Source organism: Myxocyprinus asiaticus, chromosome 33 (genome assembly GCF_019703515.2).
Source record: "Myxocyprinus asiaticus isolate MX2 ecotype Aquarium Trade chromosome 33, UBuf_Myxa_2, whole genome shotgun sequence".
In the NCBI taxonomy this organism is placed as follows: domain Eukaryota; kingdom Metazoa; phylum Chordata; class Actinopteri; order Cypriniformes; family Catostomidae; genus Myxocyprinus; species Myxocyprinus asiaticus.
In genome coordinates this window covers 30,231,286-30,258,007 of record NC_059376.1, presented here as the reverse complement: position 1 = coordinate 30,258,007, position 26,722 = coordinate 30,231,286, and the positions used below count along the sequence as shown (strand labels likewise).

General features: G+C 39.1%; 1 protein-coding gene across 2 annotated transcripts in view; it reads left to right on the top strand.

The window, feature by feature from the left end:
- LOC127424508 (long-chain-fatty-acid--CoA ligase ACSBG2-like) overlaps positions 1 to 25,211 on the top strand; it is a 49,969-nt gene extending 24,758 nt beyond the window's left edge. For both annotated transcript variants that reach the window (XM_051669804.1, XM_051669803.1), the window contains exons 4-15: positions 252 to 520; positions 6,231 to 6,319; positions 7,473 to 7,593; positions 17,149 to 17,229; positions 17,331 to 17,480; positions 17,606 to 17,782; positions 19,232 to 19,413; positions 20,031 to 20,273; positions 20,707 to 20,924; positions 21,512 to 21,651; positions 23,136 to 23,382; positions 23,767 to 25,211. In XM_051669804.1, coding sequence (XP_051525764.1) covers positions 252 to 520; positions 6,231 to 6,319; positions 7,473 to 7,593; positions 17,149 to 17,229; positions 17,331 to 17,480; positions 17,606 to 17,782; positions 19,232 to 19,413; positions 20,031 to 20,273; positions 20,707 to 20,924; positions 21,512 to 21,651; positions 23,136 to 23,382; positions 23,767 to 23,882 — 2,033 coding nt within the window. In that variant the 3' untranslated portion in view covers positions 23,883 to 25,211. The remainder of the gene's footprint in view (positions 1 to 251; positions 521 to 6,230; positions 6,320 to 7,472; positions 7,594 to 17,148; positions 17,230 to 17,330; positions 17,481 to 17,605; positions 17,783 to 19,231; positions 19,414 to 20,030; positions 20,274 to 20,706; positions 20,925 to 21,511; positions 21,652 to 23,135; positions 23,383 to 23,766) is intronic.
- The last annotated feature ends 1,511 nt before the right edge of the window (positions 25,212 to 26,722 follow it).

Here is a 26,722-nt window from a genome sequence, read left to right as displayed (position 1 = left end):
GGATCAGACTGCTTAAAACTCGCTAATTAGGACCGGTTGTCCTCATTGACATACACTAATTTTAACACATCTGATTCGCCACTACATTCATGCACACAACAAATATCTCTGTGTTTGGTCACAGTGCACAAGTGCTGTAAAAAAACATATTGAAAACTACATAGAAAGCATTGCTGCAGTTAGAGTAGAGCTACAAATGATAAACTACAACACTAACAGTAGCACTGTTCCCTTTGATATCTATCCTGTAGTTGCTGCCCCTCGTCCCGACTCCCTCTCCCTGCCAGGTCAGGGCACAGAGCTCTGGACCACACGTGGGGACGGAGAGGTGAAGCTCAGGATGGGTGAGTCCGGCACCGCGGCCGAGCCCCCTGTCACCGTGAATCAAATGTTCACATCTTCGGTTCAGCGTTACGGCAGCTACACTGCATTGGGCTGGAAGGAGGGAGAACACTGGAAATCTATGACCTACAGTGAGTACTACAAGTCCTGCCGCAATGCTGCCAAAAGCTTCCTGAAGGTGAGAACCATTGACTCAATGGTTATGTATTGAGTATTATTGTGGGTTAAAGAGTGTTAATGTCTTTATCTGTGCCCTATTGAGCTATTATAATAACCTGGCCAAGATACCAGAGGTCTTGGCTTGCCATTGTTTTGAGTCTTGCACCTCGACTGCATAAAATTGCATTTATCCCTGGCCAATGCTTGCAATTCACATAGAGTATGTTTACATCTTACACAGATTATGTTTAATGTAATAGTTCATCCAAAAATCATCAAAAATCACTTACTCCCCTTTATGCCATCTCAAACTTGAAAGACTTTCTTTCTTTCTTTATATTATTCTATATGTATACAATATATTTTCATAGATGTACTGTATGTGTTAAAGGGATAGTTCACCCAAAAATGAAAATTCAGTCATTGTTTACTCACCCCTGTGTTATCATCATGTGCGCATTCATTTCTATGCCCAGCCTTATTTGTTTGAATCTGAGTACTCAATCAAACTGAGAGAGCTAGAAGAGGCTGCTGGCAGCCACAGTCACACCGTGTCCTAACCAGATGCCAACCAGAACAATGGGGCTTTCTTTCGATCGCTTGGTTTGGCTTGCTGTTTTTGCGTCTTGCAGCGCCATCCGATGTGAACTGGCACCGGTCCAAAATGTTCCTCATAACAGTAAATTGAAGCCAGCATCTCACTAGCCGGTTAAAAACGACTTGATTTTGGATGAAAATGTTACATCTACGTACTGTTTTTGTTGAGGTATCGCTCTTTCAGGCTGAGGTTTGTCACAAATACACACCGGTTTAGAACGGAGTAGAGGTGACAGACATTCTTGCCTCCTATCTCTTTCAGTTTGATTGAGGACTCCGGTTCAAACAAATAAGGATGGGCATAGAAATACACCTATTCTTCTACAAACTCTTCAGACATGTTTAGTAAGTTCTGTTTTCTGGTTTGTGTGCAGCTGTGTTGTCTTCTGTTGTTGTTTTCTCTGTGGCGGACCTACTGTATTTTTAGATAAGCAAAACAAGTTTTCGCTTGAACGCCCCATCTCATGAGAAGGTGCTATGTATTCTGTTGCTCTTGTGTACTCTCATTAACGCACACATGAGAGCAACTGTCGGTGATGATTTCCAGTGAATTGTATATTCGATTTGGGTTTGTTTCTCACCAAACTTTATTGTATGCCTTCAGAACAATCATGAGTCTCAGGGAATAATTTATTAGTTCTGATTTATACTTTTGCATCCTTTTGAAGCTTGAAGAGGTAGTCACCATAAACTGTCATTGTATGACATCACTGGGCATAATATTTTTTCACAATAATTTCCCCCTTTGTGTTAAGAAAATGAAAGAAAGTCATATATGGTTTTAACAACACAGGGGTGAGTAAACAATGACTGAATTTTCACTTTGGGTGGACTATCACTTTAATATCCATACAATGCAAGTCAGCGGGGTCCAAAACTTTCAAGCTCCAAAAAGGACATAAAGGCATCATAAAGGTAATCCATTCAACTCTGGTGGTTTAATCCATGTCTTCTGAAGTGATACAATTGGTTTTGGGTGAGAAACAGACCAAAATCTAACTCCTTTTCGCTATAAATCTTGACATCTGCAATCTCCTTGGCGCGATCATTTATTATGATGATTTAAAGCTCAATAACACTTCATTGCGCTTAACGTGTGCACAGCTTAGGGGACGTTCTTGAGATAAAGAAGCTAGACGCAGTGTTTATCACGTCCGCTTTGCATCATAGCGTTGCACGGTTGAGCGTATGACTGCCTAAATTTTCTTTTTTTCTTTTAATTTATTTTTATTTTTTGCAAAAAGCCTCTCGCAATGATTAACAACGAAAATTAAAAATGGCTCTTCATGTCAAAAAGTTTGCCAATCACTGGTCCAACGCATATTTTCATAGAAAAACAGTTAAAAATAGTGCAGACAGATGCAGAAACACATTCAGCGTGAACGGCCCTTTGGTTATATGTGCATGTCTGTTTGTGGTTTGACATCAAAACCAGATTTTTTTTTTACGAGCCCATCTGTGACAGTTTAGTTGTACAAGGCTCACTCATTCATCTTCATGCTGTTGTTGTTGAGATAACTATGGTTTGTCATTCCCAAACACTGTTATCTGAAATGACACAGATACTTATATATTGTATAAAGTGATGTAACTAGAGAAACTGTTGAGGGGTTAATGAGATCAGAATCCTCCTTTATCATACTGCTGTCCTTAAATAAAACACTTCAACTTGGGTTACTCCTAGGTGAAAGTGCCAGCACGCTTTGAATGATAAAGTGCTTGCAAAGGGGCAAGTAACAAGTGAGTAGCACAAACAGCTTAATATACGAGGGTGAATCTAATATGTCACGGAAATGAAGCCTATTTTTAGGACCATTAAGATTTGCATTTAAATTAGCATTTTCTCCCCCTCAGTTCTCCTTACTGCAATTTGTCTGGAGTTTTTTTTTTTTCTCTCTCTCAATGGTGATTCTCATTATATTTTTATTACTGTAATGCAGTATGTTTTACTGTAATAAAAGTAAAAACTATTTTATAATTTATTAATATCAGGATTAATTAGCATAATAAACTTCAACAAATTATGTATTATAAAGAACAACAACCATTTATTTTTATATGATATACCATTATGAGAGTGTGAATGGCGAAAATGCAAAAAAAAAAAAAACTTTATGATCATAAAAATAGGCTTTCTTTTTTTAATTTTTATTTCTCTCCTCTTTATTCTGGGTTTATTACAAGTTAAACTTTTGGACACTGGCACAGTGGAATGCAATGAAAATTAATTAGGCCAATCCGTAAATGTTAAACAATTGCGTTTCAAAAGTATAGCCACAAGATGTAAACAATATGCTTGTTAACATGACTTACAGTGCATCCGGAAAGTATTCACAGCGCTTCGCTTTTTCCACATTTTGTTATGTTACAGCCTTATTCCAAAATGGATTAAATTCATTATTTTCCTCAAAATTCTACAAACAATACCCCATAATGACAACGTGAAAGAAGTTTGTTTGAAATATTTGCAAATTTATAAAAAAAAATAATAAAAAATAAATAAAAAAAATCACATGTACATAAGTATTTACAGCCTTTGCTCAATACTTTGTTGAAGCACCTTTGGCACCAATTACAGCCTCAAGTCTTTTTGAGTATGATGCTACAATCTTGGCAAACCTATTTTTGGGAAGTTTCTCCCATTCTTCTTTGCAGGACCTCTCAAGCTCCATCAGGTTGGATGGGGAGCGTCGGTGCACAGCCATTTTCAGATCTCTCCAGAGATGTTCAATCGGGTTCAAGTCTGGGCTCTGGCTGGGCCACTCAAGGACATTCACAGAGTTGTCCCGGAGCCACTCCTTTGTTATCTTGGCTGTGTGCTTAGGGTCGTTGTCCTGTTAGAAGATGAACCTTCACCCCAGTCTGAGGTCCAGAGCGCTCTGGAGCAGGTTTTCATCAAGGATGCCTCTGTACATTGCTGCATTCATCTTTCCCTCGATCCTGACTATTCTCCCAGTTCCTGCCGCTGAAAAACATCCCCACAGCATGATGCTGCCACCACCATGCTTCACTGTAGGGATGGTATTGGCCAGGTGATGAGTGGTGCCTGGTTTCCTCCAGACATAACGCTTGCCATTCAGGCCAAAGAGTTTAATCTTTGTTTCTCATGGTCTGAGAGTCCTTCAGGTGCCTTTTGGCAAACTCCAGGTGGGTTGTCATGTGCCTTTTACTGAGGAGTGGCTTCTGTCTGGCCACTCTACCATACAGGCCTGATTGGTGGAGTGCTGCAGAGATGGTTGTTCTTCTGGAAGTTTCTCCTCTCTCCACAGAGAAATGCTGGAGCTCTGTCAGAGTGACCATCGGGGTTCTTGGTCACCTCCCTGACTATGGCCCTTCTCCCCCGATCGCTCAGTTTGGCCAGGTGGTCCTGGTGGTTCCAAACTTCCATTTACGGATGATGGAGGCCACTGTGCTCATTTGGACTTTCAATGCTGCAGACATTTTTCTGTACCCTTCCCCAGATCTGTGCCTCGATACAATCCTGTCTCGGAGGTCTACAGACAATTCCTTTGACTTCATGGCTTGGTTTGTGCTCTGACATGCACTGTTAACTGTGGGACCTTATATAGACAGGTTTGTGCCTTTCCAAATCTTGTCCAATCAACTGAATTTACCACAGGTGGACTCCAATCAAGTTGTAGAAACATCTCAAGGATGATCAGTGGAAACAGGATGCACCTGAGCTCAATTTTGAGTGTCATGGCAAAGGCTGTGAATACTTACGTACATGTGATTTTTTTTATTTATTTTTATTTTATTTTTTTTAATAAATTTGCAAAGATTTCAAACAAACTACTTTCACGTTGTCATTATGGGGTATTGTTTGTAGAATTTTGAGGAAAATAATGAATTTAATCCATTTTGGAATAAGGCTGTAACATTGGAAAAAGTGAAGCGCTGTGAATACTTTCTGGATGCACTGTAACTGTGACTAAATCTTAATAAACATTTCTGTATAAAGATATATCCAATTTTACAACATCGTTGCCATGACGATATAACATTGCAAACCCTGTAATCCCACAAAAACAATGATTTAAATAACTTTACAGCTCAAATAAAACACAAGTTTTAGCAGAAGAATGAATGTAAGTGCTTTTATAAAATTATAAGCTTCAAATTGCTGCCTTTAAACACTCCAAAAATTGGCCCCATTCACTTCCATTGTAAGTGCCTCACTGTAACCTTGATATTGTTCTTTTTTAAAAAGGAGGGATAAGTCTAAATAAATTTTTGTGATGATCAACATTTTTCCACAGATGCTGTCAATTAAGCTTAACTTGTATTAAAACCAGAATATTCCTTTAATACAGAAGTTTAGAATGTAATTTGGCACCATTGTTCATTCAGAGTAATGATTTCTGATTCACATGTAATCTGCCACCCAGGGCATTTGGGAACACTTATGTTTGATGACTGAAACTAAATATTTTTGTTTGTTTTGTTTTGAACTAGTTAATTCAAACAAATAGTCTAAATGAACCAATAACCTCAAATACATCAGACTTCCCAAAGATATTAAGAGAGGCCCCTTCGGGGCCTGGGTTGCTCAGCAAGTAAAGAAGCTGACTACCACCCCTGGAGTCCAGGGTGTGCTGAATGACTCCAGCCAGGTCTCCTAAGCAACTAAATTGGCCGGTTGCTAGGGAGGGTAGAGTCACATGAGGTAACCTCCTCGTGGTCGCTATAATGTGGTTCGCTCTCGGTGGGGCACATGGTTGCTTGGATGCCACGGAGAATAGCATGAAGCCTCCACACGTGCTATGTCTCTGCGGTAACGCACTCAACAAGCCATGTGATAAGATGCGCGGATTGACGGTCTCAGACGTGGAGGCAACTGAGATTCGTCCTACGCCACCTGGATTGAGGCGAGTCACTACGCCACCACGAGGACCTAGAGCGCATTGGGAATTGGGCATACCAAATTGTGGAGAAAAAAAGAGAGGCCCCTTCACCCCTCTTATGCAACTGATGCCCCATTTGTTTCATGTCTTCAAGCTCAACTTCAAAGTAATGTGTATCAGCAGACATTCAACTTGGTTATTCCTGAATGTGGAACAGGTGGAATTCAGACTGGTTTCAGGTGGTATTTATACAGTATGTGTGAATTAACAGTGTATGTATGTTCACAGCTCGGTCTGGAACGGAACCATGGAGTCGGTATCCTTGGCTTCAACTCGGCTGAGTGGTTCATCGCTGACATCGGGGCAATTTTAGCTGGGTAAGTGTGTATTTTATTTACCCCCTTGTTAAGCTGTCATGTGAGTGTGTTTGTTTGTTGTGCCCTGTATCTGCTTGTAGGACATTTTAGCCTTTGTCCTCTGCTCACTTTATGGATTTGTTAATCTTTAAATTGCCCATAAATACAATCTGTCTATACTGACAGATAGACATGGGAACAGAGAGCTGAGAGGATTATTGGTTGCCCCCTGCCCCCCCCCCCCTTGAAGAACTATACACTTCCAGAGTGAGGAAAAAGGCTGGAAAAATCACTCTGGACCCCACTCACCCTGCCCATTACCTTTTTGAACTGTTGCCTTCTGGCAGACGCTTCAGAGCTCTGAGAACCAGAACCGTCAGGCACAGGAACAGTTTTTCCCTCAGGCTATCCATCTCATGAACAGTTAAAACTGCCCCTTTGAGCAATAATTAATGTGCAATACACAGCTTAGTCTTTTTATATTATCCAACACATCCTACCTCTTCTGCCATTACATTCCCTTGCACTGTACATAACCGATTTGTATTTAGATTTGCACTACATATGTGTATGTATGTATGTATGTGTGTGTGTGTGTGTGTATATATATATATATATATATTAGTCTATTGTGTATTATATATACTTTATTCTTTTCAATATTTTTTTATTCAATTTTAATTATTTTTTAAAAGTCTTGTTGCTGTTTTTGTATTGTTGTGTACTGGTAGCTCCTGTCACCAAGACAAATTCCTTGTATGTGTAAGCATACTTGGCAATAAAGCTCATTCTGATTCTGATTCTGATTCTGAAATGATCATAAACATACACACACTCTGGTACACTATTTTCAGGGGTATGCGAGGTAGTTCTCAGTAACGCATCACTGCCAGTGGTTGTTTAAAACAAATCTTTAATCAGTACATCAGAACCAAATAGTGGCACTGATGTGCCATAAAGTGCTTAGCTTCCGTTATGACTAGTGCTATATAAAGACAGATGGATAAAGGCACTGCATCACCTGAATAAGATCAGGGCTAGTAAACATTTAGATGGAGCCTGAACAGAAGTTGGTGGGAGTGTTGTTTTTCCTGTCTCAGTACTGCTTGACTGTATTTTGGTTGCAGTAATAACTTCAGGATGTTTTTTGAGAGTTCTTGTGTGTTGTTGGCAGGGGGTTTGCTGTGGGCATCTACACCACAAACTCTCCTGAGGCATGCCAGTATGTGGCAGAGAACTGCCAGGCCAACATCCTCGTCGTGGAAAACCACAAACAGCTACAGAAGGTCTTACAGGTAATAACATGGCATATATCTTGAACCTTTTCTAAATAAATGCCACATTTTATAAAATTCAGATACATTTAGAACAGACCTTTTACCTACTATTGCTTCATATTTAGAACTAATGTGATAATAAAAATTGTAAATAAAACAATAGTATTAGGATTTGTCTAAAGCTTGGGGTCAGTTACATTTACAAAAATTGGAAAACAAAGAAGAAATATTCAAACAAAAATCCAGTTTTGGAAATAAACTGAAATTTCAGTCATTAATACACTTATCTGCCACTTTCCAACTACTTAAATTAATTTAGCTAGTAAATTACATCCATCTTCCTGACTGATTTAGAACTGACACTGCCAGGGTTAATCTCACAAACAAGGTCGGTGTCATATTTCACTCCTAAATCAAAAGAAAAAAGCAATAAATACTTTTTTGCATACAGAAAATTATGCCTATTTTAGGACCGTTAAGACATCGTTTTTGCATTGACATTATTTTAATAACAATTACATACATTCTCCTTTCTGTTATACAGTAAAGATCATCCTGAAAATCATCCTGCCTGGACCCTGTTTATATATATATATATATATATATATATATATATACACACCAATCAGCCACAACATTAAAACCACTTGCTTAATATTGTGTAGGTCCCCCTCGTGCCGCCAGAGCGCCAACCCACATCTCAATAGCATTCTGAGATGATATTCTTCTCACCGCAATTGTACAGAGCAGTTATCTGAGTTACATAGACTTTCAGTTCAAACCAGTCTGGCCATTCTCTGTTGACCTCTCTCATCAACAAGGCATTTCCGTCCACAGAACTGCCGCTCTCTGGATGTTTTTTGTTTTTGGCACCATTCGGAGTGAATCAGTAGAGACTGATTCGTGTGTGAAAATCCCAGGAGATCAGCAGTTACAGAAATACTCAAACCAGCCCATCTGGCACCAACAAACATCCGTGCGATTATCTAATCAGCCAATCATGTGGCCGCAGTGCATAAAATCATTCATATACGGGTCAGGAGCTTCAGTTAATGTTCACATCAACCATCAGAATGGGGAACAAAGGGGAGGTCACGTGATGCCATGCAAGAAGCAGACGTGTGAGCGACGAACTCCGTGCACTTTGCTAAATTTGTAATTATTTTCATGTTATAATCTGGTGAAATTTGATAAACCCAGTTACACATTTGCTCTTAGAGGCAAAACATGGCAAAGAAGTCAAAATCCTCGGGCTCTGGAGACATTAAAAGACATTTACGTGTTCAGGATGAAAGCCCCGACAGGCCTACAGACCAAGGACTCGATTTGGATGGCGTGGCAGGAGAGGAGATCCAGCGTTAGTTGTCCAACATGTCGGTGATGCTAACAAAGGTTCTTGCTGACTTGGAGGATCTTGCTGTAATACGTCGATCGATTACGGCGATGGAAATAAAATTTTCTGAGTTAGTTATAAGAGTGACTGATGTTGAGAGACGAATCGATTGTCTGGAGAGGGAATTAACCGCTAATCCGCCCGCGACCAAAGTTGATTTGGAACATCTCCTTGAAAAGCTTGAAGATCTTGAGAATAGAAGCCGCAGGAATAACGTTCGAATTGTTGGAGTTCCTGAGCATGAGGAGGGCAGAGAGATGGTGAAATTCCTAAACGAGCTTTTCCCGAGTCTGCTCGACATAACAGGCCACAAGCTGGAAATCGAGCGAGCTCACAGAGTCCCGGCTCGCAGATCTGCTGAGGGAGACGGGCCCCGATCGATTCTGGCCAAATTTCTGAGATCATCCGATAAAGATTTTGTGTTGCACCAGGCGAGGAGCAAAGGGAAGCTTTCTTGGAAGAACCATAATATTTTCTTGATCCCGGACTTTGCGAGTTCGACGAGAGAAACGCGATCGGTTCAAGGAATGTAAGAAACTCTTACATCAGTGAAAGATCACTTTTGCTCTGATGTTTCCGGCCAAACTGAGAATAGAAACGAAGGACGGTCGCAAAGTATTTACATGTCCCAATCAGGCAATGTCTTTTATAGAATCAATGGGTGAGTAAACCATTGGGTGTTTCTCATGTGAGTGGGTCAACTTGCTGTACTTACTATGGCTTTTGAGGAAGCTGGGCGTCATTTTGGTTTCTTTTTTCTTTTGCGTTGGCTCCACCGAGCGGCTGGAGTTTGTTTTCTGAATAACACTTTTCCTTAAAGAAACTTTTGCATTGATGGAAGATTACTTTTGCATTGAAGTTCCCGGCCAGTTTGAGAGTGGACACTACGGATGTTGAAAAATATTTACGTGCTCACATAAAGGATGTCTTTTATAAAGTTGATGGATTGAGTAAGTCATGGTATATACTTTTATGCGGCCTCCGAGTGAATTGACTCTTGACCATCCGGGGAACCGGGATGCCGGTTTTGTTTCTTTTTGTATTGGTTCTGCCTAGCAGCTGGAGCTTGTTCTATTGAATAACACTCCTTTTGGAACAGCTGTGGATTAATCTGTTCATTCTTCATGCTTATTCCTCCTGCTGGCTGGAGTTTGTTTTGTTGAGTATTTTTACGGGACATTGGAATGATTACGTCATCCGCTGAACTCATAACAGCTGGCTCACTGAACATTTGTTTGTCTGTCCAAGGAATCTGAATGGTTTTATATCAGCTGGAATATGTTTTGTGGAAGATCACACCTTTGAGACAGTCTGTGAATGAATCTACACGTTCTTTGTGTTCATTCTTCCTATTGGCTGGGGTTTATTTTACAAAGCATTTTCTGTTACGTAATTTTGCCTCACAAGTCACAAATTTGTGAGGCAAAATTGAGCAATCCGATGGCAAAGATGTCATGGGGGCTCGTGGGCATTCATGGACCTTTTGAGTTTAGAGGGATTGTCGCCGGTTGGCACTGTTGTGCGCGGGATTAATGCGCACGTTTTTCTTTTTTCTGTTTGTTTTGTTCGGGGGGAAGTTCGAGGTTTGATTGTTGCAGTAATGGGGAATGTGGTCTGTATAATTTTGTTTTTGACACACAATTAATTTTTTCTACTATATCAAAATGTCAAATGTTAATATGAGTGGATTGTCTCTCTCCACATGGAATGTGAATGGGTTGGGGCACCGCATAAAAAGAAGGACGGTTATTACTTTTCTTAAGCGTAAGAAATATGATATAGTGTTTCTTCAAGAAGAACATCTTTCCCCGCAGGAAGCTGAAAAATGTGGGAAGATATGGGGTGGACATGTTTTCTTTAGTGCTGGCTAAAGTAAGAGCAAGGGAGTCATAATATTGATTAATAAATATCTACAATTCAAATGTCTCAAACAGACTAAAGATAAATTAGGGAGAGTCATTATTGTTTTAGCTAAAATTCAGGGGCAAAGGTTGATTTTGGCTAATATTTACGCACCTAACGCTGATGATCAGGGCTTTTTTTATAGATGTTGAAGGGATGTTGCAAGCCGCTGGCACCCCTCATGATATAATTTTGGGAGGAGACTTTAATCTTTTGATGGACTCAGTCCTTGATCACAGTGAAGCAAATGTGTGTAAGCCCCCTAGAGCAACATTGACGCTTCATAGGATGTGTAAATATCTTGGTCTTACAGATATTTGGAGACTTTTGAACCCATCTGGTAGGGACTATACATTTTATTCATCAGTCCATAAGATTTATTCTAGAATAGATTTTTTTTTTTATATATCCAAATCCCTCATTTCATCTGTTGTTGATTGCTCAATTGGAAATATCTCAGTTTCAGATCATGACCTGGTGAGTTTAGAGATGTTGCCACATATAGAGAAAAATAAATCATATAGTTGGCACCTTAATGTGCCCTTTTGCAAAATCCTGATTTCCAACAAATGCTAAAGGCTGAAATCATTGTCTATATGGAGACCAACTGGTCCTCAGTATCCTCTGTGGGCGTGGCTTTGGAGGCACTTAAGGTGGTTCTTAGGGGTCGGATCATACAATATGCCTCATTCATCAAAAAATCCAAAGCACGAGAACTCGTGGAGTTGGAAGGAAATATTAAAAGTGCAGAGGCAGAGCTGAAGCACCATATGTCATCTGATGGCCTCAGAGAATTGACCCGATTGAAATATAGATATAATACTATTTTGTCACAGAAAGTGGAGTTTTGGTTATTCAGGGCAAGACAGTCATACTTTGAGTCGGGGGACAAAGCAGGAAAACGTTTGGCTAGATATATAAAGCAGAGAGAGTCTTTTTCTGCCATTCCTTCAGTGAAATCTGCTGGTGGTGAAATATTTACCTCGGCCATTGATATTATTAATGCTTTTGAAGAATTCTAGTTTGATCTTTATACTTCCATGTCTTCATCTACTGATAAGGATATTAGGAACTTTGTGGAACCATTAGATCTTCCTAAACTGACGACTGAGCAAAGGAGTTCTCTTGATTCTGAGATAAACTTAGAGGAGCTTGATGAGGTAATTAAGGCCCTGCCTACAGGCAAGTCTCCGGGGCCTGACGGCTTTTCTGCTGAGTTTTTCAAATCTTATGCTACAGAACTGGCTCCATTTTTGTTAGAAGTTTATACGGAATCATTAAAGAAGGGAAAGCTTCCGCCAACCGTGACACAAGTCCGTATCAGTCCGATTTTTAAAAAGGACAAAGATCCAAGCGAGTGTAAAAGTTAACGTCCAATTTCCCTGATCCAGTTAGACGTAAACATTTTGTCAAAAATTCTGGCTAATCAATTAAGTTATGACATCACTTATACATATACAGTGCATCCGGAAAGTATTCACAGCACTTCACTTTTTCCACATTTTGTTATGTTACAACCTTATTCCAAAATGTATTAAATTCATTATTTTCATCAAAATTCTACAAACAATACCCCATAATGACAACGTGAAAGAAGTTTGTTTGAAATCTTTGCAAATTTATTAAAAATAAAAAACGAAAAAAATCACATGTACATAAGTATTCACAGCCTTTGCCATGACACTCAAAATTGAGCTCAGGTGCATCCTGTTTCCACTGATCATCCTTGAGATGTTTCTACAACTTGATTGGAGTCCATCTGTGGTAAATTCTGTTGATTGGACAAGATTTGGAAAGGCACAAACCTGTCTATATAAGGTCCCACAGTTAACAGTGCATGTCAGAGCACAAACCAAGCCATGAACTCCAAGGAATTGACTGTAGACCTCCGAGACAGGATTGTATCGAGGCACAGATCTGGGGAAGGGTACAGAAAACTTTCTGCAGCATTGAAGGTCCCAATGAGCACAGTGGCCTCCATCATCTATAAATGGAAGAAGTTTGGAACCACTAGGACTCTTCCTAGAGCTGGCCGCCTGGCCAAACTGAGCGATCGGGGGAGAAGGGCCTTAGTCAGGGAGGTGACCAAGAACCCCGATGGTCACTCTGACAGAGCTCCAGCATTTCTCTGTTGAGAGAGGAGAACTTTCCAGAAGAACAACCATCTCTGCAGCACTCCACCAATCAGGCCTGTATGGTAGAGTGGCCAGACGGAAGCCACTCTCAGTAAAAGGCACATGACAACCCACCTGGAGTTTGCCAAAAGGCACCTGAAGGACTCTCAGACCATGAGAAACAAAGATTAAACTCTTTGGCCTGAATGGCAAGCGTTATGTCTGGAGGAAACCAGGCACTGCTCATCACCTGGCCAATACCATCCCTACAGTGAAGCATGGTGGTGGCAGCATCATGCTGTGGGGATGTTTTTCAGCGGCAGAAACTGAGAGACTGGTCAGGATCGAGGCAAAGATGATTGCAGCAATGTACAGAGACATCCTTGATGAAAACCTGCTCCAGAGCACTCTGGACCTCAGACTGGGGTGAAGGTTTATCTTCCAACAGGACAACAACCCTAAGCACACAGCCAAGATAACAAAGGAGTGGCTCCGGGACAACTCTGTGAATGTCCTTGAGTGGCCCAGCCAGAGCCCAGACTTGAACCCAATTGAACATCTCTGGAGAGATCTGAAAATGGCTGTGCACCGACGCTCCCCATCCAACCTGATGGAGCTTGAGAGGTCCTGCAAAGAAGAATGGGAGAAACTGCCCAAAAATAGGTGTGCCAAGCTTGTAGCATCATACTCAAAAAGACTTGAGGCTGTAATTGGTGCCAAAGGTGCTTCAACAAAGTATTGATAATAATAATAATTTAATTAATAATAATTTTCTTTATTCATCACACATTATACATTTGCACATATACAGTGAAAATCTTCTTTTTCACATATCCCAGCTAGGCTGGGGTCAGAGTGCAGGGTCAGCCATGATACAGCACCCCTGGAGCAGATAGGGTCAAGGGCCTTGCTCAAGGGCCCAACAGTGGCATCTTGGCAGTGCTGGGGCTTGAACCCCCGACCTTCTGATCAGTAACCCAGAGCCTTAACCGCTAAGCTACCACTGCCCCTTCGCTAAGCTACCACTGCCCCTTGAGCAAAGGCTGTGAATACTTATGTACATGTGATTTAGTTTTTTTCCGTTTTTTATTTTTAATAAATTTGCAAAGATTACAAACAAACTTCCTTCACGTTGTCATTATGGGGTATTGTTTGTAGAATTTTGAGGAAAATAATGAATTTAATACATTTTGGAATAAGGCTGTAACATAAAAAATGTGGAAAAAGTGAAGCGCTGTGAATAATTTCTGGATGCACTGTAGATCAGGTGGGGTTTATTCGGGGCCGTAGCTCTTCTGATAACATTAGGCGTCTCATCAATATCATGTGGTCAGTAGCGAATGATCAGACTCTGGTCACTGCCATCTCACTTGACACCGAAAAGGCATCCGATATGGTAGAATGGGATTATCTTTTTAAGATTTTGGAAATGTATGGGTTCGGGAATACTTTTATTGGTTGGATTAAGCTACTTTATAGACACCCTGTAGCGGCGGTACAAACAAACTGATTAATTTCAGATTTTTTTTACTCTGGATAGGGGCACCCGGCAGGGTTGCCCTCTTTCCCCATTATTGTTCTGCCTTGCCCTGGAACCATTAGCAGCCGTGATGAGAAAGGAGGATGATTTTGCAGGGGTGATTGCGGGAGGTGTGGCACATAAGTTTCTGCTTTATGCAGATGATATTTTATTATTCGTCTCCGACCCTACTGGATCTATGCCTTGCCTCCACAGAATTATTAATTCCTTTTCCAAGTTCTCAGGATATAAAGTCAATTGGTCTAAATCCGTAGCTTTGGCTTTGACAGCGTACTGTCCAGTAACAGCTTTTCAGCCGGGTGCCTTCCAGTGGCCCATACAGGGAATTAAGTATTTGGGAATTTTATTCCCAGCAAATTTGTCTGATTTAATCAGAGTTAATTTTGATCCCTTAATAAAGAGGTTTTCAAATGATGTGGACAGGTGGGCTTCATTATATTTATCGATGATTGGGAAGGTTAATGTTATTATAATGAATTGTATTCCAAAATTCAACTACCTGCTACAGTCTCTCCCTGTAGATCTCCCCCTCTCTTATTTCAAGCAATTTGAAAGCATAGCAAAGTCCTTTATTTGGAATGGTAAGCATCCCAGGTTAAATTTAAATAAGTTACATAGGCCGATTGACAATGGTGGGTTAGGCCTACCCAAGATTTTGTTTTATTATTATGCATTTGGTCTTAGACATTTGGCTCATTGGTCGCTTCCACCTGAGAGAGCCCCTCCCTGGTTTTATATTGAAAACGAAGTTCTTGCCCCATCTTACCACTGCAAAGCCTTTTGATCAAACTAGCCAGAGAGGTTAAGTCGCATCCCGTTATTTTGCATTTGCACTCAATATGGACAAAAGTGTCCAGAGTGTTTAATTCGGATATTTATTTAAACGTAGCCTCGAGCATATGGCTGAACCCTAAACTATGTATTAATAAGTCCCCTTTCTGTTGGTCAGATTGGATTGTGAGGTGGGGTTAATGCACTCGGTGACCTATATGAGGGTGGAGTATTGAGACCTTTTGAAAATTTGGTTCAACATTTTGGCATTCCCAGATCTCAGTTTTATAAGTATTTACAGCTTCGCCACCTACTCTGCACCGCCCTAAAGCGGCGGATACTCTGGGAGTGGTGATTGCTGCTTTTGGGAAGGGTCATGAGGCATCAGTGTATTACTCCCTGCTAATTCTGGGGGACAGAACTTTGAATTCTCTCCAAAGATTATGGGAGAAATACCTAAACTTGACATTTGGGGAGGGGGTGTGTGCTAGGATCCTTAAAAACATCAAGTCTGCATCTAGAGATGCAAGGGTGTGTCTGATGCAATTTAAGATTTTGCATCGATTTTATTGGACCCCCTCTAGATTGTATAGGCTTGGTCTTATAGACACTCCCACCTGCTAGCAATGCCAATCAGAAGACTGGGACACAACCCATGTTTTTTGGGGATGAGTTGGGATCCAGGAGTTTTGGTTGAGGGTTCAGAGCTTTGTGTGTGATGTAGTGGACATTCAATTTTCGTTTTACCCCAGACTGTGTATTTTGGGTGATGGGGCGGTCCTGAATATAGATGATAAATATATAAAAAGCTGGGTCCTAACCAGCATGATGATTGGCAGACAGGTAATTCTCAAGGGATGGAAGTCAACTGATGTGCCCTCATTTCATGAGTGGTCTACCGAGCATTTGAGGAGACGGCATGTAGAAGGCTAGGCAACCTGGATTTGTACATCAGGAAATGGGGCAGCTATTTAGCCTTTTTGGAAGGCTCTCGGGGAGGGGCAGTGGAGAGAGACTAGTGTTTTTGTGTGTTTTTTTTTTTTTTTTTTTTTTTTTTTTTTTTATGTTTCCAAACATTTTCTGCTGTTTTATTGTCTATATGTGTGTCTTTGTCAGTTGGCTTTTGACCACTGTGGTGGTCGTTTGTGTTGGGTGGGGGGGTTAATGTTCAGGGGGAAAAGTTGTGATTTTATGTGGTTTGATTCTGCATTTTCTGTCTATTTGATTTTGCTGTATGGAATCAATAAATTTTGATAATAACAAAAAAAAAAAAAAGAATGGGGAACAAATGTGATCTCAGTGATTTGGACCATAGCATGATTGTGGGTGCCAGATGTGCTGGTTTGAGTATTTCTGTTACTGCTGATCTCCTGAGATTTTCACACACAACAGTCTCTAGAATTTACTCCGAATGGTGCCAAAAACAAAAAACGTCTTGTTGATGAGAGAGGTCAACAGCGAATGACCAGACTGGTTCGAGACAAAGTCTACGATAACTCTGATAACCACTCTGTACAATTGTGGTGAGAAGAATATCATCTCAGAATAGCATTCTGAGATGCGGGTTGGTGCTGTTTTGGCAGCAAGAGGGGGACCTACACAATATTAGGCTGGTGGTTTTAATGTTGTGGCTGATTGGTGTGTGTATAGAAGTATACATAATTTAAATTGGCATAAATTAAATTCATAACAAAATCTACCATGATGTATGTTTACAGTTGTACTTAACAAATGCCCTTAAAAAATTCAAATAAACAATCATTTTGTTTTTATTACACAACAAAAATTAGGCCTCCATCTGCTGCAGACTTTCTCCAAATGACCTCTTGTGCTTTTTGTGTGCTTCATCTCAGGTCCAGGACAAATTGCCGCACCTAAAAGCCATTATCCAGTACAAAGACGAACTGAAAGAGAAAAGGCCTAATCTATACACGGTACATTTGAATATTTTTAATTCAGTGCTCAGACAACAATATTTAAATTTATCCCTGAAATTACCAATTGAAATTTGACATTTTGCTATTCAAACAACTAGTGGGCAGAGTTTATGGAGCTGGGCCACGACGAGCCTGATACTCGCCTGGATGACATCATTAGCTCCCAGAAACCCAATCAATGCTGCACTCTGATCTACACGAGCGGAACCACTGGCCAACCGAAGGGAGTCATGCTTAGTCATGACAACGTGAGCTAAACCCAAAGCATACCCCATATTTAAACCGAAACATCAACAATAAAGACAATCTGAGACACTTAAGAGAGTTCTGAACAATTTGTAACAAATTGAATGTTTTCTCTCTCTCATTGTAGCTGACATGGACGGCATTTTCAACAAGCCTAGACGTGGGTCTGATGTATGCGGAGAAGTCACAGGAAGTAGTAGTGAGCTACCTGCCACTCAGCCATATTGCTGCACAGATGATTGACATCTGGATCACCATGAAAGTAGGAGGAGCCACGTACTTTGCACAGCCTGATGCACTGAAGGTAATTGTACATATACATGCACATACACTCATCTAATGGCTTATATCATATTTACAAAATGAGTGCACATGAATGGTACAATTAGGATTTCCAAACTCATAAGTAGGAACTTCGCAAGAGAACTTGAAGGCAGCATTACATAGCATACCATGAAAGTTATGTTTTTAAGTGGAGACTGCACATGTACGTAATGGCACTCACCCTGTTTTCCTCCCATAATCCCTCAGTTCTCCTATTAAGTGAGATGAGCTCCTTGATGGTGTCTTATAATCATGTGAGTTTAAACCAGCTGTGTAATCCTTTTAAAGTGTGAGATCAGCAAGTTATTATGTGAAACATAATTAATGAATTTGCAGAAATACTCCTACAATCTTGATCATGCAGCTCATTTCATGATGTATCCCGAGGATACATGCTTTCTCACATACTGAATGGCCTCTGGTGTTTAGGGGTGATGTTTAGGTCATTTTTAGCTTTTTAAAGAAAACATGCCAAGTCTGTGTATGCTGATCGGGTGATATATATATATTTTAAAACAAATGGATGTAAATGCAACATATTGTGGCCCCTGTGATCTGTAGAAGCAGAGCATGTGATTTTGTTCACACCAAGATTATTATAGCTTTGAATTTAGTTGAGCTTTTTGTTTGTTTTATTTTCAGTTGGTGCCTTTAGTTAAGTTTTTGTTCAATTTGTCTTTAGTTTTGTTTGTTTTTTGTTTTTATTTTGTTTTCAGTTTATCCTTTGAGTTCAGTTTTATTTGTTTTGTTTTTTATTTAATTTGTCCTTTCAGTTTAGTTTAGATTTTGTTTTTATTTTATTTTCAGTTCATCCTTTCAGTTTTGTTTTGTTTTTTATTTTTTTCAATTTGTCCTTTCAATTAAGTTTTGTATTTGTTTTGTTTTTTCATTTTGTCCTTACAGTTTAGTATTTATTAGTTTTCACTCTGACTTTGATTTAGTTGAATAAAAAAAAAAAATTCAAGTGTTTTCTAGTTTGTTTGTTTGTTTTTTCAGTATGTTTAATTATAAAATGTTAACATTGTATAGTGATGTAAAGAACAGCCGTATAGTGTTATCACTATATTGTGGCATTTTCATGTTTAATGGTGGGTTGTAAAGCTTTCAAATTTTATACAATTCTATGTATCATAAACCAAAATTAATTTGTGCAGTTATTTTTGAAGTAATGAATAAGTATTTTAGTTTAGTTTCAGTTTTTCCAATTATGTTTTATTTATTTTCTTTTCAATTGATGAAAATGTTTTCATTTAATTTTTGTTATAGTTTTCAGAGACAGACATGATCTGCCTGCTCCAATGAGAGTGCAGCGTGTCACCTGATACAACACTGGGTGTGTCAGCTGATGTTGGCGTACTCACATGAACCCTTTAGCAAGCCACCCCGAGGCTGTTTCATGTATATGAATAGAAATCACTGTGTGTTCCAGGGCTCACTGGCTAACACTCTACGTGAGATACGCCCTACTGCATTCATGGGTGTCCCGAGGGTGTGGGAGAAGATGCAGGAAAAGATGAAGTCTGTCGGAGCCAAATCATCCACCGTGCGCCGGAAGGTGGCATCCTGGGCAAAAGACGTAGGCCTGCAAACCAACCTCAGCAAGATGGAGCTGTGCGTACACACAAACACACACATACTCACATAAAGACAGACATTCAGGTCTGTTCAATTTTTCACGTCATGACTGAAAAAACATGGGGTTTGTAAGGCTTTAAAGGGGGTCATATCATGGAAAACACTAAACAGGATTGTCCTTGCTCTTTTGAAATTAAAGTGTTTAATCTACTATGTAAACACACTCTAAAGTTCACTATGCAAAACTCCCTCCCTCCAGTTCAAACACACCATTTATGTAAATTAAGCTGCAAAATCAGGTAATTCACAACATGTTACAGTTGTGACAGAACTATCAGCATGTTAACATATCATCGTCACATTTACACATCAACATACAGTATTCAGCAACTAAGCCCACCCTGATGAAGAACATTGTGAACAACACTTATATAGAGAGGTTAGTCAATAATAACAGAGATAATTTACATATAAAAAGTCTTAAAGTTACAATGGCAAAAACTGCCTATTTAATGGTCAAAGAGAGGGTGGAAAATAGTCAGGTAAAACTAAATAACGACTTGAGTGTAAAATATGTCCCCTTTATATTGATGCTACAGTAGTATGAATTTCTGACTCTGTATTAATGAAGATTAATTGTCTTGTGTCCTCAGTAATGGCAGCATGTCCAGAAAGCCATTGAACTATCGGTTGGCAAAGCGTCTGGTGTTCCGGAAGGTTCGGAAGGCACTTGGACTGGATCGTTGTACGAAGTGCTACACTGGAGCGGCTCCAATCACCAAAGACACACTAGAGTTTTTCCTCAGTCTGGATATCCCACTGTTTGAGCTTTACGGTATGAGTGAAAGCTCTGGACCGCACACCATCTCACTGCCCGATGCTTTCAGACTCACCAGGTACACACACACACACATCTTTCTGAAACCTGTTTAAAGCTGAAGTGTGAAATTATTTTTTGATGTTATAATAGTCTCCTGCCCCATCTTAATATGTAGAGTAAGTCATCTGTAGGTGGATTACCCCGTAAAGACTTTGTGGCGCTATCAAAACATCTTTGTTTGAATGTTCTAAACAGCCTGACAAAGCAACATTGGCTCAACCAATGGTGTCAGTTGAGGGTGGGACCAACTGTTTGTTTGACCAATGGAAGATGGTGAGAGTGTTCAGGAAACCTGTGTTAAAACAGAGATTATTTTTGCAATACTGTTTAGTGATAAAAGTGGCGCAGAAATGACACACTTCAGCTGTAACTTTTAGTTTATTTTTGCACTAATCTTATAAAAATTGCAATCATTAAGTACACATCTAACATCTCTTTCTTTCCCTCAGCTGTGGAAAGGTGATTCCAGGGTGTCAGACAAAGATTTTCAGCCCTGATGCAGATGGTAATGGTGAGATCTGTTTCTGGGGTCGTCATGTTTTCATGGGCTATCTGAACATGCCTGATAAAACTGAAGAGGCTCTGGATGCAGAGGGCTGGCTGCACTCAGGCGACCTCGGCAAACATGACCAGAATGACTTCCTGTTTATCACCGGACGCATTAAAGGTAAAGACAGTTGATCAAAAACTGATTCTGTCCTTCCGCTTAATCTGAAACAACTGGGCAATTAATATACCCCATGAAATCGGCCCACAAAACTGGGTTTGTGTGGCCTTTAGTCTACATCTGTTAGCTTCGAAACCATCTATACGCTAGTGTACTCGTAAAACTGACAAAATTATCTTCTATCAGATATATAATTTTAAAATGAACAGTTTTCTCTTCCAGGAAAACAGGCCAAAAATATTGATGACTCATTTTGCACTTCATAGATATTTGTCCAATCAAATGCCCTTTAGACTGAGAATGTCCCTCCCCCTAACACCACCTGCAACTGACTTGCAAGTAGCAAAATCATAGTTTATGGCTCTGATGTAATCTAAAGGCTTTTGGTGATTGAAAAATAGGGATGAACCCTTCAATATGTCCTGCCTAATCTTCCTGTTTTGCATGTCCACACAGGACAGAAAACTGCGCTCATCATGCCATTTCAGGAGGTCCTTAAATTCTCGAGATGTTTAAATGCAAAGTAGCCACAAATTTAAATGGGCTTTAGTCTGGAACAAATAATGAAATTTATGTTTGTGTTCTAGAACTGATCATCACGGCCGGAGGTGAAAACATTCCTCCGGTGCCCATTGAGGACGCAGTTAAAGAGGCCGTACCACTGATCAGCAATGCCATGCTTATTGGAGACAAGAGGAAGTTCCTCTCCATGCTGATCACCATTAAGGTATCAATCCACAGTGTGTATGTTTGTGCTTGCCCTACAGTAATCTGTTTTCAGATGACCCCCATGTAAACCTGTGATTCAAGGTTAATAATATCCACCCTGCTCTCTTGAACCTAGTTTTAAAATATGTGAACAAATGAAACATTTATAATAACTTTTTATTGAACAGTTCCCACATTATCTAATCATTCTTAATGATCTTCTTGTGTAATCACAAGAGATATCATGCTCTCTGAAAATGTAATCTGTAATTCTAATCTGCACATCTAATGCAGTTTTTTTCTGATGCAGGAGTAAAACTTTACTGCACTCTAGTCTAATGGACCCTTTTCACAGACTGTGATGATGTGTTTCCGCGTAAATCTAACAAATTTTTTATATTTTCCATTTTTTTATTATTTAGTGTACATTTGTAACATTAGACTTTTTACCATATTACCCTGGAATTTGTAAAAAAAAAAAAAAAAAAAACACAAAAAAAAACAGTTACCACAGATGCAGTGAGGTTTTAAATACAGCTGCTGAGAGAGTGAGTAAATTTTGCTCTCTATTTTCTTTCTTCATTTGGAAAGTTGTGGAAAGGCAATAGTGCCGTTTTTCTTTTAATATTAGAGCAAAGGGTGAGCAAAAATCATATTTGCCGTGGTCTCTCATTCACTGCTATAGAAGTTTACCCTGCAATCCTTTACTTATTCCAGAACCCGGAAATGTGAAAAGGGTCCATGTGATCCTTTTACTTTTTGATCAATACTTGTGTTATTAAAGCTGATGTAACTTTTTCCATGTTAAAATACTTTCTCTTATCCAAGCTTAATATGCAGAGACAACTATTAGTAAGCCATTCATAGGTTAATTTTCTCAAAAACTGTAAGCACTCTCTTTCTGTGGCACTTTGAAAATGTCTCTGTTTGTTTAGAGCGACCCACTTAGACCTGCCCCAACAACGTTACTCAACCAATGGCGTGAGTTGGGGGCGGGACCATCTCTTTGTTTGACCAACGGCAGACGGAGGGCGTATTCAGACAGCTGTTTTGAAAACAACGTTTATTTTTGCAATTTCGTTTGGTGGCGCTTGTGTCTGAGGAATTACATACTTCAGATTTAAACTAGTTCCATAAGCTCTTGTCACGAAATCTGCTGCCATCATGAGGACAAAGTGTGTAACTACATGTTCTCAATTACAAAATGGTTTTCTTGAAATCCGTGTACCCTCTAGTGGTGGGAAGTATCACAATTATAATCGCTAGTAAAACTCCTTTCACAACACTGCCCAGCATTGTGACTTTTGCATGGGTTGACAACACTCATTTCCTCGCTAATTTGTTATTTGTCTGACTCAAACCGTGCCTTTAAATCTCTATAGATTTTAATTGCCCTACTTGATAGAAAATAGTCGAATAAAAACATATTTAATCTGAAATGTGATTACAATTGAGAGATGGTGCTCTTACCATTGAGGTTGACTCTCCATTGCTTTCTCTCAGTGTCAGGTAAATGGCGAAACAGGTGTTCCTGAAGACGAACTAACTCCTGAGGCAATTGAGTTGTGTCGTAAACTCGGCAGCAACTCCACACGAGTCAGTGAGATCGCCGGCGGCCGTGACCGCACCGTATATGCAGCTATACAAGAGGGTATCAACCGCGTCAATGAGAAATCCACTTCTAACGCCCAGCGCATCCAAAAATGGACTGTGCTGGACCAGGATTTCTCCATCCCAGGAGGAGAGCTGGGTTAGTGGACATAGCCAATTCAAATTCAAAACATCATTAATAACAGTCCACCTTCCTGTTTCTTTGTAATTTACTTTTTAAATAGCTTTTTTTGAGTTCTTATGTCTTACTCTCCAGCAGAAAGCTCTGTAGATTTAAGTAGTATTTGAACACCTGTTATTCACAATGTTGTTTGTGTTCGTTTCTAAACTATTTTTTTGCCTAATTTGATTATGCTTTAAGCTACTAATAACTCTCAGTGTGGTTTAACACATTTTACCATGTTTAAATTCTTACTGCAGAATTCCCCCCAGAATTTATCACAGTAAATGGAAAAAAGTCTGCACATTCCATATGGGCCTGATCAAAGGTCTGTATTTTAAAGTTACTCTCTTTCTCTCATAGGGCCCACGATGAAGCTTAAGAGACCAGTGGTCATGAAGATGTACAAAGACCAGATTGAGAACTTTTACAAAGAAGCTGTGACCCCGACCACTCCGGACAACCCCCTGCCTACTTAATAGGTGTTCAACAAATGGCCTTGTCATCCAGTTCAGAGATCGCAGACAAAGAGACTGACATGGTCGAAGACACACACATACAAATGAATACCACTTAGACCTTGTGTTTGCTTTTGCTTGTGTCAATATTTGAGGTCATTTTTGTTCAGTTTAATTGTGTGTTATTTTACATCGTTTACATTTGCCTGTTGTGTCTAAAGAAGGAAAAAAAATTGTAGAACATACACCAAAAGCCATTTGTGAAAATTCTGTATTTTTTGAAGGTTTGTATATTTTTTTTCTTTTTTTTTTGTGATGATTTGCTATTTATTTTCTTGCCTAATCGCAATGAAGTGCAGAAATGCCTAATAAAGTGTCTTTTGAGCCATTTTATTTGTTAATATCTAACTTCAGTGCAGGTGATCTGATAAGCTATGTTTAAAGATACCAATTAATCATTTATTTATGGCTTAATTTGTCGCCAAAGTTTGAGAGCTTAATGGCTAACAAGCATACTTGCACATCAGGAGAATGAAATATACGACAGAAAACTCTGGCTGGTGCATTTACAGATAGTCATCTGCTAAATTTTAGAAAGATGTGAATGAAATCAGATGTTTATCTAGTCTGGTTTCACTTCCTCAAGACCTCACAGTATGATGTTCATCTGGCAAGAATTTTATACCATACAAGCCATACATGTGTTTGTTTTTGTAACCAAATGCATCATATATGTTCAAATGTTTGTTTTGTTTAAGCTGTTGGCTGATTTTGTTTTATGTAATTCTTTGTCAAACTGAACCTGTTATATAGTGTAAATATGTTATGCCTATATTTCTTATCTGGTGCTTTGCTGTGTCACTTTGACAGTCCTCAGTGTAGTAAGATCTTTGATTCCATTGCGGTTCAGTGTCAGTATGAGCTTTTTATATATATATATATATATATATATATATATAAAACACCATTGTAAACTGCCAAATCTGGACGAAGAGGAACAGTGAATATTTATCTGATGAAATGAAAAGGGAAATGGCACGAGGGAACTCTTTAAACATTAGTAATAATAGATCTATTCAGGGGTGAAAATTTTATTTGCCAAGCTGAGTTGGTTTGGTTTGCATGTGCAATGAGGACATTTCTGCCAAACAATCTGTTTTATTTATATTGTATACTGCATAGTAAAATAGTTAGTATGCACTTTAGAGAAATTATTGTGGCTTGATCATAGGTTAAATCAAGCCATAAACTGTCAATCTTTTCAGTCAAATACTTGAATAATAATAATAATGAAAAGCAAATCCAAAGATTTAATTTCCCTCTGTAAATAAATTTGTTTTTATCCTTCTACAGAGCTTTCCTCAGATAATAAACCTAACATTCAAAAATGTGTATATTCAGACTGCATAACATGACCACAGAGAGGCCTTTATTTTAAAAGGATGACTTTTAGTCATCTGTGAATGGAAATGAGACAAGTTGTTTGCTCATTCAAAAACTGAGAATGAGGGTGGAACTAGGGAGTGATTTCCTTTTATTCTGTCTGAGATTGCTTTTACTGTTTCAGGAAAATTTCGCTCCATTTGATTTTTCCAGGTCCACCTTTTTGCACTCATAAAAAGGTCTTAATTTAGACAGAAATACTGTGACTGTTTAATGAAAGATCTGATCTAGAGCTGACAAACTTTAAAAATCGTTTTTTTTTTTCTTCTTTTTTTTAAAAAAGCGATTTAGCAAGAGCAACTTGTTAGTGAGTAGTGTGCATTTAAGGGTTCTGAAATGTGCATGTTGTTGAAACTGGAGGATTGGACATAGATGTTTTTGGGAGATGGAATTCCAGTTTTCTACTTGTATGTGTGTAACTTATCCCTTTATCTGAAAATAAATGTTATAAATCCATGTTTAAGTCTTGTGTTCTTGCTTCGCTTTGCAATGGGCATTTGTAATGATTCGCTGGATGACTGGTTGATTGTGTCTACCATTAACACAATGAAGTATAACCATTAAATACTTACTGTTGCTGTATTGGACCTAAATGTTTATCAACAATCAATGTTTTTTAAACTTTAAGAAGAAATAATAAAAAAAAAATGCTTCACACTTGAAATTGTTAAAAAAAAAAAAAAATCACAACCACGAGTTAACTTCATCCTGTTTTCCATGCTAATATTTTACCCTGGGTTAGTAATTCACACTGTTTTCATTTGGGATCACAATTCAGTGTTTGTACTGAAAAAGTGGGCTTCATAACCCAAGGTTACCTCTGTGTTTTCAATTTTCAAAAACCTAAACCAAGGTTTAAAATAAGTCATTCCAAGTTCTAAAATACATTGTGACTAATTTTCCTTAAGTAACGGTGAAACTAGTACTGAAAGACACTGAGAGCTATAAACAGTACTCAAATGACTTTATTCATAATATGATTTTGCAATAAAAACATAAGTAACATCTTTTGCCCCCATTACAACTTGCATCAAATGACCACACAGTGGCACTGTATGCCAAGTTTAACACATACTAAAGGTTCCTCTTCTGTTCAGAACATGGAAGGTTTTTCTACCACATTATCAGAACATATATGTAAAACCCCAAACCTCCCCGACCCCCATGGATAAATACAGCGAGTCCTTCCGTGCTCACAAACACAAATAAAAACACCACTGATGGACAAAAGACAGATCTCTGCACCTGCAAGTATCTGACAATGATGCCATGTTAACCATTAGCAAGTTATCTGCACCTCCTTTACAAAGGATAATCCTGCTGTTTATGGTTTATTATACATGTATATGTAATGTATATATTTGAAGTATGTGCCCCTTCCATTAGAGTTGGTTTGTTGCGTCCCATGTAAGAATAAT